Here is a 19,189-nt window from a genome sequence, read left to right on the forward strand (position 1 = left end):
CTGTGGATTGAACTGTAGAAAATATAACCGTTCTATTTTCAAGAAAGGAGGAAGAGAGAAAACAGGGAACTATAAGCCAGTTAGCGTAACATTAGTATTAGGGAAAATGCTAGAATCTATGAGGGAATGCGATAACAGGGCACTTAGAAAGTCATAGTATAACTGGGCAGTGTCAATGTGGATTTATGAAAGGGAAATTGAGAGACAAATCTGCTGAGTTTTTTTGAGATTGTAACTAGCAGAGTAGATGAGAGAAACCAGTGTATGTAGTGTATTTGGATTTTCAAAAAGTATTTGAATAGATGCCACACAAGAGGTTATTACACAAAATTAGGGCTCATGGGATTGGAGGTGATATATTAGCATGGATTGAGGATTGATTAATGGACAGAAAACAGAAAGTAGGAATAAACGGGCCATTTTTGGTTTGGCAGGCTGTAACTAGTGGGCTAGCACAAGCATCAGTGCTTGTGCCTCAGCTATTTACAATCTAGATTAATAACTTAGATGACAGACCAAGTGTAATGTATTCAAGTTTGCTGACAATACAAAGTAAGCTGTGAGGAGGATGAAAAGAGGCTGCAAAAGGATATAGACAGGTTAAGTGAATGGGGAAGAACATGGCAGATGGAATATAATGGGGAGAAGTGTGAAGTTATCCTTTTTGGAAGGAAAAATAGAAAAGTAGAGTTTTTTTTTTAAAATGGTGAGAGATTGAGAAATGTTGGCAGAGGGTCCTGGGTGTCCTTGTACACAAAGTCACAGAAAGTTAACGTGCAGGTACAGCAAACAATTAGAAAAGCAAACAATATGTTAGCCGTTATTACAAAGGGATTGGAGTATAAGAGTAAAGAAGTCTTACTACAATTATACAGGGCATTGGTGAGACCAAACCTGGAGTACTGTGTACAGTTTTGGTCTCTTTACCTAAGGAAGGATATAATTGCCTTTAAAGGGAGTGCAACAAAGGTTCACTAGACTGTTTCTGGGATAAGGAGATTGTTCTATGAGGAGACATTGAGTAGCCCAGATCTATATTGTCTGCAGTTAAGAAGAATGAAAGGTGATCTCATTGAAACATATAAAATTCTTAAAAGGCTTGACAGGGTAGATGCTGGGAGGATGTTTCCCCTGGCTGGGGAGTCTAGAACTAGGGGTCGGCCATTTAGGACCGAGATGACAAGAAATTCAAAAAGGTTGTGAATCTTCGGAATTCCTCACCCCGGAGAACTGTGGATGCTCTGTCATTGAGTATATTCAAGACAGAGATCAATAGATTTTTGGATACTAATCAAGGAATTTGGGAACTGTGCGAGATAATGCAGTTGAGGTAGAATATCAGTCATGATCTTACTGAATGGTAGCAGGCTCGAAGGGCTGAATGGCCTACTCCTGCTTTTATTTCATATGTTATATTCTTACATGTTCAAAGACCTTTACAACTAATGGATCACTTCTGAAGCATAGTCACGGTTACATAGGCAAACACAACAGTTAACTTACATAATATCCATTAAAGAGGGGCAAAACAAGAGCCAAGGTTCCAACTTATCGATATCAACGACCCTGCAAGAATGTGCTTCTTTGTGGATATTGGGTTAGGGCAGGATTGGTTTGCACCATCATATCTCCAAGTTCAAACAGCCTGCCAATACTCACCGTCACATACATGGAAAATTCTCATTTGGGTAAGGTACCAGATGGCTGTCAGTGGCCATGGAGTTGTGCCCCAATACGAGTCAAGGCCCTGGGGAAAAAAAAAAGACTTATACACAAGCGGTATAAATACAATGGCATATGTACAAAAGAGTGGCAAGAAGCAGATAAATGGTACAACAGCAAGGAAAGAGCATGCTGCAAGTTGATATGAAAGAGTGAAATGAGGTGGATAGTCAAATGGAGGGATGAAAGAAAACTGAAAAAGCCAAAGATAGAGAACAGAACAATAAGAGCAAAACAGATGAGGCGAGCTTATATTGGTCAGACTTTATAAGCTGACAGACAAAACAAGCATATATAGGCAATGTTCCCTCTAAGCTGTGCAACTGCATAGGAACCCAGAATTTTTCACGTAGGCCCTGCACAAATCGACAGTTTTAAGTTACTGCGCAAAAAAATTTTCAAGGGCTCGTACTCTTAAACCTGCGCACAAAGAAAAAAAATTAGAGGGGACGTTGCATAAAGGTGGCTAAAAAGCAGTTCCACTGGAAAAACTCACTAATATGGGGAATAAATTAATTAGAAAAACACCAGAGAGAGCAAGTTGTCCATGTGTTTTCATGTATGTAAAAAGCCCATAACTTGTGAGCCCTGCTAGTGTTACACACTTTTATGGACGTCAAATTATGTTCTGAATCATACCTTCACTGGTCAGATATTGTGGAGAACGATCTCTCAGTTTTAAAAGTAGCTATTCAATTAGTTCTAAAATACTTAGCCAGTTATCAAACAATAACTGCTCCACTCACTTTTTGTCTTCTTGCAAGTAATCGAGCACTCCTCTCTAAATTGCTTTTCTGTAAAATCTGGGGATATATCCCACTTACCTACATCCAAAGAGCACAGGTTGGCAAGGGTTAAGGCTTAGTAGCCCCCAACTGCATGACACACTGTTGGGAGTTTAATCAGCTAATATTGCACAGTTTACTAGAACGGAACATGGTATGCTTTCCATTGCCTGTCCAGCAAGGACCACCCTACCTGTTAAGCATTTACTTTAGCAGCCAGATGGGAAGCATTCCAGACCCCACTGAGGGGCCAAACCCCTACAGTTCCCATTAATGAGCCAGACTGGCTAGTCAATCACCATTTGTGCCCTGGAGTACTGTGGGTCAGCCAGGCAAAGGTATCCATCAGGTGATTGACTTGGTTCCACAGTCTTCCATCATCATGTATGTTATCTTGGAGTCAACTCAGCCCACAAGGAGACTCTGCTTACGTTCCTCCCACCCTCTCCAAATGGAATAGTAACTAGTTGGGCAATAGACAACTGATAAGCCTTTGTGAGGCAGGGAGCAGGTACAAGGAACTCCTCACAAGCAACATGTTGAGCAGCATAATTCACTACAACATGTATTAGTGTATTCCCACAATCCTCCTGACCATAGCATGAGCAAACGTCATATCCCATTAAATGGTGGTTTCCACCAGTTGGGGCTGCAGAGGGTCAGTAGCAGCCACCTATCTCTCTACAACTCAATCATGGTAGGCACTGAGCCTTGGATATGAGTGCATTTTCTCATACTTGGCCTTCAGGTAATGCCTTCCAGCAGCTCTTCAAGATTGAGTTTCCTTGTTGCTATTAGTTTGGTGAAAGGATTTATGCAGAACAGCTTGCAACATGCCAGCCACCTTAGTGTTCTATTTAAGTTCAATGCCGCCAATGAATGCACTAAATTTGCTATACAGCTGCAAACAGGAGCAAATTAATCTTCTTCTAGCAATTTGGCTTCCATTTGTGAGTATAAAAAGGTATAAGTTTAATTTTTTTGTGCTAACCCTCAGAATTCCACTGATCAAATATTTTCTTTCTGCGCATGCTCTTACCTTGGCTGCTAATAATTATCTTGCAGGGAGCTTTGCAATTTTGGCGTAAGCAGTCAGCTGAAAAACATCAAAATTTTGATCCTTCACTCAGACCCGGTCAGATCAGACTCCAACGATCTGTCTCCCATTCTGCTTAAAAAATCGGCCTTAGGATGGATTTTAAAGTGTGGTGCCTGCTCCAAAATAGACAAGTCACAGAGCCATAGAAAAACAGGTAAGTTTACTAGATAAAACTAGACAATTCTAGGTTTTGTTTTATTGCAGTTTATACAAAACTAAGTGATAAAATTAATTAAAATAAAAAGTATAAATTAAGATAAAATGGAGAATACCAGGAGGAAAAAGACAAGACAGCACAGAAGTAACAGTTTCATAACAGTTTAATGTGTATTATTGTTATAGTATTACGATAATAAAGGTTCTCGTGAGATTTCAGCAATGTTTGTGCACTGAACTTTCTATGTAATATTCTTAGTAATGAGGTGATTTTTATAACCTCAGTGTATCAGCTGAAATAAATACTTGTGTTTTATATAGCGCCAACGCCTCATACAATGAATTACTCTGAACAGCAATTATATAAGCAAATGCAGCAGCCATTTTGCACACAGCAATATCCCATAAACAGCAATGAGATGAATGACCAGTTCATTTTTTTTTTGGTCGTGTTGGTCGAGAGAGGAATGTTGGCCAAGCCATCTGACCACTCTTCTTCAAATAGTGCCTTGGGATTTTTAATATCTACTCATCAAAAGGACAGCACCCCCAACAATGCAGCACCCCTTCTGGACTGCACTGTAGTTGGGCTCAAACTACCAACCTTTTAACTCAGGCTAAAGTGCTACTAACTGATCCAAGCTGACCCATAACACTTCAACCTGACTCGGTACTCCAGCAAATCACCACTAGGCAGTCCTTTATTGAGTTCATCTTAATCTGTAAATAGCTGCAGCATTAGCACCTTGGAGAAATAAAATTATATGAGTGGTGTTGTACATCCTCAAAAGTATAAACACAAACTCTTTTCAGAATATACAGAAATTAGATGTTACTGCATAGTTCTGTGCTATCACTCTATATAAAAAGAGTGGTAGGGTCTGCAGTTCAATTTCCTACAGCTAAGTTGTTCTCAGCAGGCTAACCGAGCAGGCAAACCTTTTGCCCTGAAAAAGGAAGAAAAATTTGGAGCAACAGTTGACCTGCTCCCCCCAGTGCCTTGTTATGGAATAGCATTACTGAAGGTCACATACCGTCCGATATAGTTGTATGACAAATGTTGCAATATATGCAACTTTTTCCACAGCTGAAATCACGTAAAGCATCATTACAATATATAGTTAGAGCAAAGCATATTAGCAAGTATAATTTGAACAACGCAAAGGAAACGCCACAATCTCAGTTGGGTTCATGGGGTGAGGCAATGAACTGAAGCTGGAGGGAGGGCGCTTTGGTGGCAGAAAAAAAGAGAAAAAACAAATTAAGTGAATCAATCCTCCTGCTTTCGCGCACCTCCTAATAGCCGCTTTAACATTAGCAGAGGTCAGGGCCTGCCCATCATCTTAGCCTGGGACCCTTAATAGAAAAAAAAGGGAGGGGTGGAAGAGGATAGAGGAATATTATACATTATTTTCACAAAGACTCTTGCCCTTACCGAATCATGTCAGTTCGCGACAAAAGTCCAAGCAATTTCTTTGCTATTGGAACAAAAACACCACTGCCGCCATTAATGTGGAGATGTACCAATTATGGCAAGCGGGTCAAATGCAACTTGCGAGCCCTGGTAGTCCGGCCTCAAAATTCAGCTCTATTTGCGCTAATATTTCTTACTTGTTGGTGTGTCCTGTTTGAATTTTGGATACCTGGAGATTTAGAAATAGCCGTTTTCAGCGCTGTTATCTCAATGGTGGATAAATCCTAAATCAGAACACCAAAAACTGTTAGTATCAGCAACACGACATATCTGCAAATTAATGCGAACCAATTTAAATTGTGTGCATCCCCGAGGCTCCATGGTATCCACCGATGCGGCTCACAAGATTAAAACAAAACTTTAGGTAATTCCTGCTTTAGTTACACCACACTTGAAGATGAAATATTGCTCATCTTGGGACTGCACTGATATTATGGAGATCCAGGTACAACGTAACCCCATCTCATGATTATGTAGTTTAATTTTTCCCACAGCATTATTATGTCAATTGAAAGGGAAATGTATTCAACCATCAAAATAAATCAACGACTCCTAATCTCTACTCATGCTTTCCAAGTTTTTTTTTATAAACTGGATGCAACTCAACTCCAATGACTTGCTGTGGGGTCAGGGATAGTATGTAGGGTGGCCTGGGAGTAGCTAAAGGGGTAAAAACTTTGAGATGCTAATAAGCAGTTTGGAATCTGCAGGTGTCTTATTTGTACTGCAGCCTTGCTCTGAGACTTCATGCTCTCACTCCAAGAGTGGCCCGACTCAGATGTCAAAAATGTTTGAGTAGTTCCTAGACTCAGCCAATGAAGAGACACGTAACCAAGGCAGAAAAAGAAAAAAAATATGGAGGTTTAATAATACACTGCAATCATGGGCTGGATTTATACTCCATGTGTTGCCAAGCCCAGGCAGTTTAAGACGGGCACCAGGAGGCGATTGCTATTGTTTGTATTTTCACCCTAACATCTCTGGTCTTTATGGTTGGATTACGATTTGCATAAACAAACTAAGTTTTTTGTGAAGCCAATCTTTATACTCTGCCTTGTCGAATTAGCACAGCCCAGGTCGAACTCTTAACTTTGATCGCAGTAAACCACTTCCCACACCACCAGACCACTCAATATGAACGAAAACAATTCGTCCAGATTTATTTCAAGACAAAATACAGAAGCAAAAAGAGTGGAAAAATACAATACAGTACAATAATCAAACTTACAACATAGCCAAACTTTGTGTGTGGGGGGGGGGGGTTGACTCCTTGAAAAGACAGCATCCATTGTTCTTACAGCTCCTCTCAAAGTCCTTAGAAACACACTGCCATTGCCAGTAAACACGTAGGGTTATTCTTTGAGCCATTATTGCCCTCTTCATAGCCAGATGTGGCAAACAGAAGACTGAAGACCACAAACAAGTTCCTGAATTATAGGAATGTCTTTTCCTTTGAAGTAGAAGCAGTCGCTCTGAAGATTGTCTTTAACAAACAAGATTCAAGCAGACTTAAAAGCACACAAGTTAATGGCTTGGAATTGTATCGCCACATGACAGTCTTCCCTTTCCCAGCCTGACCAGCTTTTAAACCCTCAACAACCAAGGAAATTACATTTTAGACAGCTAGCACGGAGATGAATACACAGAAATAGACCATGAAGGGTCACACATAAATAATAGACTGCATTTTGCCGGCCAGATATAGATACGAAACAACCATAAATATATTGTATTAACTAAGCTGAGGAAGATTGGTTGAATGCAGCCATCTAAGTGCATTGGCCACAGAATAAAGGATATTTCAGTCACCCCAGAGCCACTGCTGTCTAATGCTATTTTAAAATCGGATTTGCTTTAGCTAATATCATAAAATTAAGACAATTTCTACTTCCACCATAGAGCTCTTGGCTTTAGCTTAGGACCTCACTTCAGAGTTATAACGGCACATTTTACATCACTGTGTACCCAAAATCAATACATCAACATCAAAGTGGCAGTGTAAGCTCAGCCTTATATTTGACTTGCCAGTCTACTGCTCCTTCCTTAATCCTTTTGTTTCCGGCTCAGTATGTTTCAATTTTCTTTTTCTGCTGTTGCTCCATTTTCTCCTTTTTAAATGTTCAATTTGAATCTCAATTCTCATTTTTTTCTTCTCTAACTTTCTGCTCTTTTTTCCCCCTGTTCAGTCCTGCTGCTTGTGTGACCCTATTATCTTTTCGTTTCCTCCACCGTAAAGCACATTACCAGAAGTGCGACTGGATGCTAAAGCCTCTTGGCCCAACAAAATTGCACATATGCACAGCAAGGATAAACATGCGTGGCCCAAAAATATTACAAATGGAGGCCTAAGAAAACAATGAAGTGTTCTGTAAAGCGAAATAGAGGTTGAGATCAGTACAAGAGGGAAGGCTCATGATAGGGGTGAGGCTTCTAAAGAAATACAATAGTAATGCACAGAAGGAGATGGAGCAAGTTGGAGAATCAATGTTTCCATGCCAAAAGTCTCTAAAATGGTGACTACGTTGGGGGCGAGAATTAAAAGATAGTGAAAGTGGAAAACTCACATAAATTGAGTTTCTCTTTTTTAGGAATGCGCTTGGCTCCCTTTTTTCTAAATGGGACTTTTTTGAGACAGTGAACTTCCATGAACTGGTTTGTCAGTATTCAAGCGTTTATGATTGCTACTTTTGTGAATGCGAAATTTGGAATCTTAGAGACTTTCCACAAGATGCAAAACTTTTATATAAATTTGACAGTGCCAAGAAAGAAATTGCTACCAATAGATTTGTTACATATTTACATAACAAAATGGCAACCATGGTCTGACTCAGTTATTTTGATTTTAAAATTTAATTGGAAGAAAAACTCATCCCAAAATTTTAGGGGGTTACTAACGTCTGAAAAGATCCCTAAGTGCGGGACCATCAGGCAGGACTGAGGCAAAGTATGTTTTTGTTGGGAGAAAAAGTGGCAACAACCAACATTGACAGTGAATCCTACCACTGTGAACACAACACAGCTTAATGGTCTATGTCTGAATTGCAGGTAGGTGTGATCAGAATTAAATTCTTAAGATGCAATGGGTTAATTTTAATCAGATTTGTTCTCTGCCCTTTGTTAAGCTAGCTGAGCAAAGCCTAGAGTGGTTTGGGTGTTGCAGTTGGCCTCTGCATGTCTTTGTTGAGAAGAACAGCCAGCATCGCTGCTCACTATCCAGAGATCCCTGGTGGAAATGTGCATGTTGGGTGGAGGCAAGATTGGGCCTGGCTGCGATACTCCCCATGTCAACACTCATAGTCTAGGCTCACACATGAATAATGGACATCTTGTAAAGTATCAAAAGGCACATGGTGCATTGGGAACTGTACCCAAACAAAGATTCAATGCTTTAGGAAGCAAGGGAAGAAAACTGGCAGGGAAAAATAAAGCTTCCTCAAATTGTCAATTACATTATCATGTTATACTATGGAGTCTTCAGATGCAATCCTCACCCATGCTTCCCCATGGCAGGTCTGGATTCAGGACCTGGTTTTAAATCCAGTTCAAACTGATAGAACGAATGTCTTTTTTCTCTGCTGCCCACAAGGGTTCTGTGAAATAAATTTGCCCGTCTCAGCTCAGATGATAGGTGCTGTGGAGCTACAACACAAACCGCCCCTAATTTCGTATTAAATGGCAATCTTACTCAGAGAGATGCAAAGGACAGTTAGGTGTGAGAAACATATACTCATTAGCCCCAACCTCTGAACAGCCTTTATGAGGCTCCATAAGGTCGTCAGATTTCTCAATTTGTGACTGACCAGTAAGTTATTTGCATCACTGAACACGAATGAGTACATTTGCTACAATGATATCTGTTTCTTTTGGGTAGCTAACGCTCCTGGGGAAAATTTGGGGCTGGTGAGCCTCGAGTGCGTCAATATTTGCAAGAGGTCACTACACTGAAAAGCTTGAAAACTTCCAAGTTGAAAAAGCTTTACTTTGTAGCAGTACCTGATGAGGGGCTTTGTTGATGCTGAGATATTGGATGCCTAGAATGGGACATCTCCCACTTTGATGAGCACAAAAAAGTCACATCTATCAACCAAGGCAATATTTTCAAACACACCCAACATCCTGAATATTTGACTAGTCTCAAATATATTTAAATCATGTAAAGAATCTTCTTGTAAAAGTGACCTCCGAATCATCTGTTGAGCTCTTATGCAGGGCTGATGGTTTATGTAGTACCTCCTTTCCAATCAGACATGTGTAACAAATTAATTTCAGTGAAATTTCTCATCCTCCCCAAACCAAAAATGTCCCTAGGCATTTCTTAGCCAAAAGGGCAGGTAGTGGATCTGCATTCAGGCTTCTGCCAATTCTGTACAAGAGTAGCACTGGGTGAGCTAAACACCAATTCTACACCACCCCCCCCCCCACCCTTGATCCATGCACATGGTGCAAAAATAAAAAGACAATGCACTTAAGTGAAAAATTAATTTATTGTTATACGCTCACTAATAGGCTTTCAGAAATTTCTACTTTTAAAAGGTGTACAATTAGACAGTAAATGGATGGAGGGGTCTCCCCAGTTAGGTATCAATGTAGGATTTAATCAATGCAAGCATTGACAAGTTTTTAAAAAAAGTTATTTTTATGTTTAAGATGTGGCCGAATTTTCAATGTATGGGACTGTGATTTCAATGTTGGATCTCTACACACTGGAGGAATCCCTGTTGATTTAAACTAAGTATTTGCAACGCTGAAGGTCTTTCTATCAGTAGAAAGACTAACCTTGAGAAAAAATATTGATGTAATCGTATAGAAAAGCACTATAGCAATCAGTATATATAATACAATTAACATACATACTGCATTAAACCTTTCCAGCCACAAACTAAAGGCATGAAGGTGATCAGCAATTTTATTGCCTCTAATATCCAGACTAGTACTCATTTGCAACATCTGCTAGTCTACTAACCATTTCAGAAAATTTAAATTCAATATAAGAATGTCCAATACAATGTTTTCAGGATAATTAATTCAAATTAGGAAAAATGGAACTCAAAAAAGGGATATAAAATGTGGCTTAATAATTTTGTATTCGACATTAGCAATCACTGTATTTTGGAAGTCTTTTTTCAAAAATGAACTTAAAAGCACTTTTGTCTAAGTGCCTACCCCCAAGGGCCAACTCTTTTTGCATTAATGTATCACAATTAGCATGGTGTAAAATTTCAAACTTCACAACTACTGTGCTGCAAGAGAAAAGAAAAACTGTTATTGAGACTATGTATGTCACAAACACAAGGTCCTAATAATTAAACATCACAAGGCATTTTCTCACATCCTTAAATGCAGCAAACATATTTAAGAAACCGTGTTGTGGTGTTTTGGTAAATGCTTTAATGCAACTAATCCTAGTGGAGTTCTAGGGCACCTTGGGTATACTAATATTCATACTAAGCTGACTGTCATCTGCTAAAGACATAAAATATTCCTGAAGAGCTTACAGCCATTATAGCAGAAACACAATAAAAACAACATTTTGGAGCTGCTGGTCTTTATATTCAAAGGTAGGTCATGTTTCCTTGGCTGGAAAGGGGTTAATAATATTATTCCCGAATTTTCATGGCAAACAACTCAGCTCATTCAGCAAGTTCACACAGGATTGTGTAATATTCAATATATTTGGGAAAGGGAAAGACAACATTTCAGCGTACTGATTTTAAGTAGCAGTAGGGTGAATACATGTGACATTCAAAACAGCCAAAGGCATCTATAAGACCCAAAGAATGTTGCAGTTCTCAAAGTGTACCTCTCAAGCAATGACATTATGCGCCTTCTTGCATACAAGTTCTGCTCCTGCCCCAATCTGGCATTTTTTTACATGAGGCTGAGAGATTAGTTAGCATAATAGAACTGGGAACCTACAGATACTGCCATGTGCTGATCCAATATCATGTACATCCAAACTGTAAATACCAGATAGCATTTTATGAAAATTTATTGGATTACATGTGCAGTGTACACAATTAGAGCAACTGAATAGAAATATCATCACATTTCAGTTGCACAGACTCCTTCACTCAATAATTACATTTATTCCCATGCACCCTTAGAACTGCAAATTCTTGGGCCTTTTTGGAACACGATAGAAAGAAATTCCATAGCACCTGGTACCTACGCATTTAACTGCGGACATCCAATGTGACCATTACCCAGTGTTACTGTAGTTTACAATATTAAATTCTCAAATGTGTGTGCACGCGCATGTCCCGTGTGTGCAAGTGGTGTAAGTACAATGTAGGTCCTCTAGTGTTTCAAGGGGTTGGAAGGAAGTTGCTCAGTGAATCTAGATGTGTAGATGGCTAAAAAGTCAAAATGGGTACTGTATATACACTACCATTGTCTAGTCAAAAAAGATGAGTGTCCATTTTGGACAACATAGGGATAACCCACATGATTTTGTTTTTCATTACATGCCAGCTGCACTGTTCGGTTTGCAAGTCACCACAACTTAGGAGAAAATAAGTACTGCAGCATTATTGTGTCATTAGATTTCAGGGTACTCACTTGACTGGTATTGTATCAGAGTTCCTTTGCAATGGTTTACAATATTGTTTCAGACATGTTCGGAGCTGTTCCAGCTCACTCACTTAGAGAAGTTTTTGGAACACTAAGTTGGCATACTTGAATCTGGTTCAGCTCAGTTCAAAGGCAGCATAGCCACCATCATTCTAGTCCCAAATACACTGTAACCCAAATTACCACTAACAGTCTGCAGTAACACTCCCTCACATACAGTGAGTACGGCCTTGAAATTAACCTGTTGTTTATACATTCCTTTTTGCATTAAGTATGGTATCAAGACACAAGCTGCATTTCAACAAAGTTTGCTAAAGATTTGCCGTTCCTATGATGCTGACCTACTTTGCCAACTACCATTAGTGCTAGCTCTTCAATGCCTTTTCCAAGTAACAATGCTTCCCAATATGGCTTAGCCATTGCTGCCAGCATCAAGCAAAAGCTTTTCCAACTAAAGTCCATAGATGCTTCTTGCATGGCCTTTTCAAATTGCCAAGAAGCTTGGTATATTCCTTGAATGGATAGTGAAGCAATAAACTGCAGTTTCAGAACCTGAATAGCATTCCTCAAGGATGTTCCCACCCCCCAACCCAATATCACAGGGAGCAGAGAGTCTGATGCATTTAAACATATAGGGTCACTGCTGAGATGTTAAGAATTTTGGAAGTCAGCCCATTAGAACTATAGGACTAATTTTTAGATTTTGCAATTTTTGGAAGTAATTTTACTCCCAAAGTCCCCTTGTCTTAATTCCTGGGGAAGTGCAGTGGCTGAATCTCCCAGTTGTGGTTGTGGGCAAGGAGTTCACCATTGCTGCCTTTATTTGGTTGCGGAGAAACGCATTCTGCTCCAAAAGAACCTCATTGTTGCCCATCAAATTTGACACCTGCTTTTTGAGTTCCTCATTCCGGTTTCGCAGCATAAGGTTCTCCTCTTCCAGGTATCCGGAGTCAACTGACCGTCGACTTGTGAGATCATACTCGTACACTTCAAACTCAAACCCTTCCAACTTTCTCCTCTTCAAGCGGTGGTCATACTCATAACAATTGATACCACTGTCATTATCCAATCGATCATGTCTACGCAATGGCTGAGAAAGTGGGGGGTCTCGTGACAGCCTGATATCATGTTCTGAATTGTCACGTTTGAAGTGCCGGAATCTACATTTTGAGCCTCTTTGACAGTCACCTTTAAGGTAGTCACGGCATACTGGAATCTCACCTTTATCAGCAGGCAGGTCAGAAACTGACAGACCATAGGTTTCAGCCACTTTGGAGCGCAAGTGCAAGGGAAGCTCCCCTGTTTTTTTGTAGTATTCCTCATCCTCTGCTGTCCCGTGTATGAATGTGCACTTTGCACGGGTACAAACATTATTCATAAAGTAATGACAGAAGACAAACTCATTCTTTTTCACACCTAGGTCATGTACCTCATTTATGTCCGGGTGGAGGTACTTGCAGGTCTTGCCGCGATAGCAGACATTGCGCAGGTAGTCCCGGCAAACATCTTCCGTGCTCTGGCCAGCCCCGTCTTTGCCATTGTTAACAACATTATTGTCTGCCATTTTTACCGATTATTTCTGCGCTGCTCAACAAACAACTGCAAAAGAAGAATGAATCATGTCAGAGAAAAGGGACCGACCACAAAGTAAGCGTGGTTCATCTTCGCTGCACCCCCCCCCCCCCCCCCAAAAGTGACTTAATCAAGGATACACGATGAGGAGTAGCTGACAAGTTTATGCCGAATGCGTGAAAAATCTCCCACAAATTGTAAGCACTCTTTTTACGTACATCAACAGTCTTGGTTTGGAAAATCAGTAGCATTAAGAAAGGGGTTTGTATGAGGCTTTCAATAATGCCAATATTAGCCATTTTGTGTAGCTCCAAGTTGTCTCATCAGGGTGTGGTTTCACTTTCCCAAATGTTGGTATAATTTAATCGAACAGTGGGCTCCTGTATTAGACAAGAAAAGTGCAGCAAAAACACAAATGGTGATATGACTATCTCATCCTTTAGATTAATTGCCCTCAATTGACTGAAAAACTGCCATAGAATCCTACTCTTAGCTAAGGGCCATTTTATTGGGATTTGCCTCCCACTTTCCAAGTGGGTAATGAGGCTCAGGAGACAGAAGTTAAGTTTTAAGCAATATACTTTGATTACGATTGGGTTGAATTAGATGGAAAATAATACAAATAGAAATAATAAACATAGCAGATTGAGGGAGAATGTGGACAAAGAAAAGAGGAGCTAAAAGTCAAAGACATGAGAAGTTTTAATTTAAATATTTTACTTTAAATTTTTTAGGAATTTATTTTTGTAAGTTAATAAAATTATTGACATTTAATTATTATTGTAATATTAGGGTATGGTTCAACACAATATACAGGCTGGAAACTTAAAAGGATGTGGTTAGCCTCGGCAGCCTGAAATTTTCCCAGGATATGCAAAGTATGAAAAAAGTTTTTTTTTTAAAACTTCCCCATGAACTATAAATTACACAAGTCTCTATTTGGATGTATTTTGCATGGCTTTCCTTCTCTGCCCCCTGAGCATGTTATTCTCATGAGTTTGGAGGATCAAACCTATGCACTACTTTATCAGCAGAATCAATACCACTCTTAAGTGCACTTCCAAGCTGCTCCACTGAAGTATGGGAAAGATTCACAGCTTACCCTAAAAGCAGGCCACAACACAGCACCCAGAGGAAGACAAACTATTAATAAAAGCCTGTTAAGGCTGCAATTTGAACTTCTTTCAGTTGGAGGTAACAGAGGACATGCCAGTCAAAATCGAAACCGTTACTAGCAAAAAGACTTATAATGGAACCTTTTGAAAAAAGCCATCTAATTCTAGGTGCTATGTAATGACCAATTTTGTTTCCTTTCTCCCTCCCCCATGCACCATTTCCTCACAGAGGAGGATAGCTTTCATGCCTCTCTGTAAGGAAAACACCTCAAGAAACATGGGACTAAATGCATTACTTACTGTTCCATTTTACAATGTACTGGCATTATATTTTCACCTTTAGCATACCACCGCCATCTCTCAACTCCAAGGTAAGAGGGTTGTGGCCTGTATGATTGTCCAGAGCAGCATCATAGCTGAAAGTTATACCAATGCACTGTGTTACTCAGTTATGAGGAGCTATTGCAAATAATTGATGACAACTTTAAAACTTCCACTTAATCTTGGGAGGGGGGGGGGGGGGGGGTTCTTCTTCTGACAGTCAATAACTCTTTTGCCATCTCTGCTGGTTTACTACAACAGAAGAACTGCTCAATTGAATTATTGTCTTATACCTATCATTTTTAAGGGTAGTTTTTAAAAAATTGTTAAAATTTTGTGATCTAAGTGAATGATAAATGCTTAAAATTGGGAAAACAGGAGGAGGTGTTGAATGCTTTCTGCAGGCGCACATTTTGATAGGCTGTGATCATGGTTTTTAAAATTGAATTTCCTTTGATTTCTCGGTTGAAACAATGATATAATTATTCTTATAATCAGACACAACATATAAAATATCTTGTACAGAGAAGCAATATTCCCCTATAAAACTAGTTAGTGAAATAGTTCTCCAAATCATGTGATATAACACCCTTGAGAGAAAGAACTTGCATTTATATAGCGCCTTTCATGCTCTCAAGATGTCCCAAAGTGCTTTACAGCCAATGAATTGCTTTTGAAGTACAGTCAGTTTTGTAGGCAAACACTGCAGCCAATTTGCGCAAAGCACAGCAAAGTCTCTCAAACAGCAACTGAGATAAATGGCAAGATAATCTGTTTTTCATGTTGTTTGATGAGGAATACGTGTTGGCCACAACACTGGGATAGCTCCCCTGTTCCTCAAATTTTGCGACAGGGTCTTTTATACCCGCTTGGACAAGCAGATGGGGCTACAATTAAATATCTCAGCCAAAAGATGCCATTTCTGACGGAAGCACTCCCTCAGTACTGCACTGAAATGTCAGACTAAATTATGTGCTCAAGTCAGAGTGGGGCTCAAACCCACAAACCTTCTGACTCACAGGCCCACCATGTCACATGGTTTGATTACCTGCAATGCCACAAATAACCCACCAGCAAAAAAAAAGGCAGTGAAACAAGAACGCCAAGTTTCTGTAAATTATCCAGCCCACCACACAGTGGAGCATGTTCCAGGAGCAGCATATTTTATTGCAGATTATCTGCTATATGGTGATAATCCATGACAAATAAAATTAAATGCATAACATTCACATAGGAGCATTCACATTTAGTGACTTATTTATTGCACATAAAAATCATGGGATAAATTCACAATCTCCTGGTTTAAGGAAACACAGGTTCAAGAATCAGCATGAAGAAGCTGCAACCTGTGCTTCCTTTGAATGTGGCTCCTTGTCGAGAATAATGAAATACTCTCATGTTTCAGTGCCAGTGGTGTAAATGTTTTGAGTGATCTGACCGGGCACTTAATCATTCACTTGGAAATAATAAAAAGTAAATTGTCTTGTGAGGTCACTCAACCACTGACACAACTGGACTGAGGTATTGTTTTTATTTTGCCAGTAACCAGTGGATTAGCAAGCATGTTTATAGAGGAACTGTATCTCATAGCTGCCAGTATATTGCCATAATTATTCTTTTTTTTGCGCATGATTAGTGCTATCCAGAATTGGCACTGGGTTTGCTCATAGCCACTGACATAAATCTGTTAGTTACTTGCCAGGATAGTGCTATAATTATTCCACTTTTTTGCGCATGACTGGTGCTATCCAGAATTGGCACTGGCTTTGCTCATAGCCGCTAGCACAGACCTGTTAGTTGTTTGCCACCAAAAAGGCATTGCTTCCAGTTTAAATAGCAATATAATGACGAAATAAAAGCAGCAGCTCCAAAAATTCAGCATTATGTAAATCCTCCTGTACAGCTCCCTCTAAGGTCTTCCTGCAGGTATCATACCAGAGAGTCTGAAAATACCCCATTATATTCTGGATGCATATTTTAAGCAAGCATCTTTTTCCTTGAAGAAATTTAGCAACCGATGCTCATTTCAGCCTTTGAACATCTACGGCAAATTAAAGGCAGCACAGAAAAGTGCCAGTTGGCGGGGGGGGGGGGGGGGGGTGGGGGGCAGAGTTTCCAATAACATTGGGAGCCAAGCTTAAGGCTTTTCATAATTAGAATCTGAAGGAACCCTCAGAAGCAGTGATGAAGGCAGCGATCAGCAGCAGAGGAGCTGGTTTTAGTTAGATGTATTTTCCTCCATTTGCCACATTAGTGCAAAAATTCAGCGCAGCTACAAGCGGGGATTCAAATGACAGCTTATGAAGTTTTGAGAATTAAAGCACAGATTGATTGCCAAATGGGATGCCAAAAAATTTGACTACAGATTTAATGCAATGTTTAGGAGCACAAACACACAATCCAACATTTTTATGATATTTACTCGTATTGTACAAATTGCATTTTAACAAAAGTCACTTCAAATCTAATGAAAATCTTAACTCCTTGAGATCATTAGTCAGTGTCTATTACAGCATCAAGTATGGTTTTCAGTTTAAATAATACTGAAAGGAACCCACCAGAGTCCGATGAGACAAAGTCCCTTATGTTATTAGGGAAGGCAAAAAGCTCCAACTGGCCATAAAGGATCAGGTGTACTGAGAGAAAAACAAGAGCAGAATTATTTGGAAGCTGAGTTTTCAGCTCAACAAAGCTGGAAAGTAATTTGGCTCAGGCTATTCAGTATGTGGAATAATTCAGCCTTATCTCTGTAACATGCCAAGTACACAGTTCTGTGTAATGCCTCGTGAGTTATGCTAGTAGCAATCATGCACAAATCAAAAGTTTGCATCATGGTTATTTTGTTTTTAATAAATTGAGTGTGCATGTGAAATATTTCAAATTCAATTAAAGTCTACTTAAATCCTCAACTTAATGGGGGCATAATTTCGTGCTTTTCGTATACAAATAAAAGCATATTCCCCTTCCAGTTTGCCAAATATCAGGAGACAAAAGGCTGATAAAAAAATCCCTCAGTATGTTTGCTGAGGTTTTGTTACTTGGGTGATAAATTAGTGCAAAAGAAATTCCAGCGTTGCCTATAGAATCACAAAATGTGCTAACAGAGAAACAGGCCATTTGTCCCATCAAGTCTGTGCCCATATTTTTCTCAAGCCACCTAGTCAAATCCCACTTCTTTGCTCATTCTCCAAACCTGTTAATATCTCACCTAGTTTAATCCCACTCTCCTGCTTGCACCCCATACCTTTTAATATTCCTCTTTTCAAGCAACAATCTAATTTTCTGTTGAAAGAAAATATGTATTTGCTTCAATAACAGAATTTAATATCCTAACTGCAGTGAAATTTTTCAATCCCCCTCTATTTCTGTGATCATCTTAAATTTGTACTCTCTCATTATCATCATAGTCTTGATGACCTATTAGGCCACCCAACTCATGAAAAACAGCTCTAACTTCTCAAGTCTCTCTTGATAACCACATCCCCTCATCCCTGGTAATATTCTAGTGAATCTATGCTGCACCTTTTCCATTGCTTTCACATCTTTCCTATAAATGGTTTGCCCAAAAAACAAACAGAATACTCCAACTGTGCCTGATTGAGGTCTTTTAGAAGTTCAACATCACTTACTGACGTCTGTGCCTTTAGATTTTAAAAAAAGCAAGGATTCTGTTTGCCTTTATGGCCTTATTCGCTTACACTGCCACCTTCAATGACCTGTGTTTCTGCACATCAAGGTCCCTCTATTCCTGTTAAAATCTTACTTTTTACAATTTATTTCCTTTCCCCTTTCCTTACTGTCGAAATTTAATATTTCTAAACAGGTCCATTATTTAAATGGAACACAGCACTTGAGGACAAAAGAATGTTTATGAAATTTAGTTGAAATACAGTTTTGTGCTTTTAAAATGACTGGTGACATTAGAATTTGCAGCACCATGTGTACTACTAACCACAACTATCAAATGTGTAAACTATAAGCCACAGTTCATTTTTTTTTTTTAAAAAGAATTTGCTTAAATCATGCTATGTTGTTTCTAATGACAAAGCAACACAGGACTCTAGACATTTTAAGAACCTGTCGGACTCACCACCTGTTGCCAGCATTCCTTATTCCGTGCCAGCTAAGCAAACCAAAATCAAAAGGCAAGGTGACCAGAATAACCAAAATAAAGGGTGAAAGACATAAATGTGTGAACCTCTTAGTGACTTGAATGCAGAGCCACAAAACTGAAAATTCCACTTACTTTTTGTTATTAGAGTTCTGAGAACTGCTCTGGGGATGCTCCATTGGACCTAATTTTCATAGTAATAAAAAAGGCACATTATACCACCTAGGCAGGTAACATATAGCATTAATAATTCACTTGAAACAT

The 19,189-nt window shown here is 39.4% G+C and overlaps 1 protein-coding gene across 25 annotated transcripts in view; it reads right to left on the reverse strand.

Moving 5' to 3' along the window:
* LOC137358626 (zinc finger CCCH domain-containing protein 10-like) overlaps positions 1 to 19,189 on the reverse strand; it is a 112,967-nt gene that overhangs the window by 35,475 nt on the left and 58,303 nt on the right. For 14 of the 25 annotated variants that reach the window (XM_068024731.1, XM_068024721.1, XM_068024733.1 and 11 more), the window contains one exon: positions 9,653 to 13,405. In XM_068024731.1, the coding sequence (XP_067880832.1) occupies positions 12,531 to 13,370 (840 nt within the window). In that variant the 5' untranslated portion in view covers positions 13,371 to 13,405 and the 3' untranslated portion in view covers positions 9,653 to 12,530. Of the gene's footprint in view, positions 1 to 1,503; positions 1,748 to 9,652; positions 13,406 to 14,793; positions 14,910 to 17,372; positions 17,451 to 19,060; positions 19,110 to 19,189 lie in introns of those variants that run through there. The other 11 variants (XM_068024727.1, XM_068024739.1, XM_068024728.1 and 8 more) reach the window with 7 other exon arrangements.

Source organism: Heterodontus francisci, chromosome X (assembly GCF_036365525.1).
Source record: "Heterodontus francisci isolate sHetFra1 chromosome X, sHetFra1.hap1, whole genome shotgun sequence".
NCBI classification, from domain to species: Eukaryota; Metazoa; Chordata; class Chondrichthyes; order Heterodontiformes; family Heterodontidae; genus Heterodontus; species Heterodontus francisci.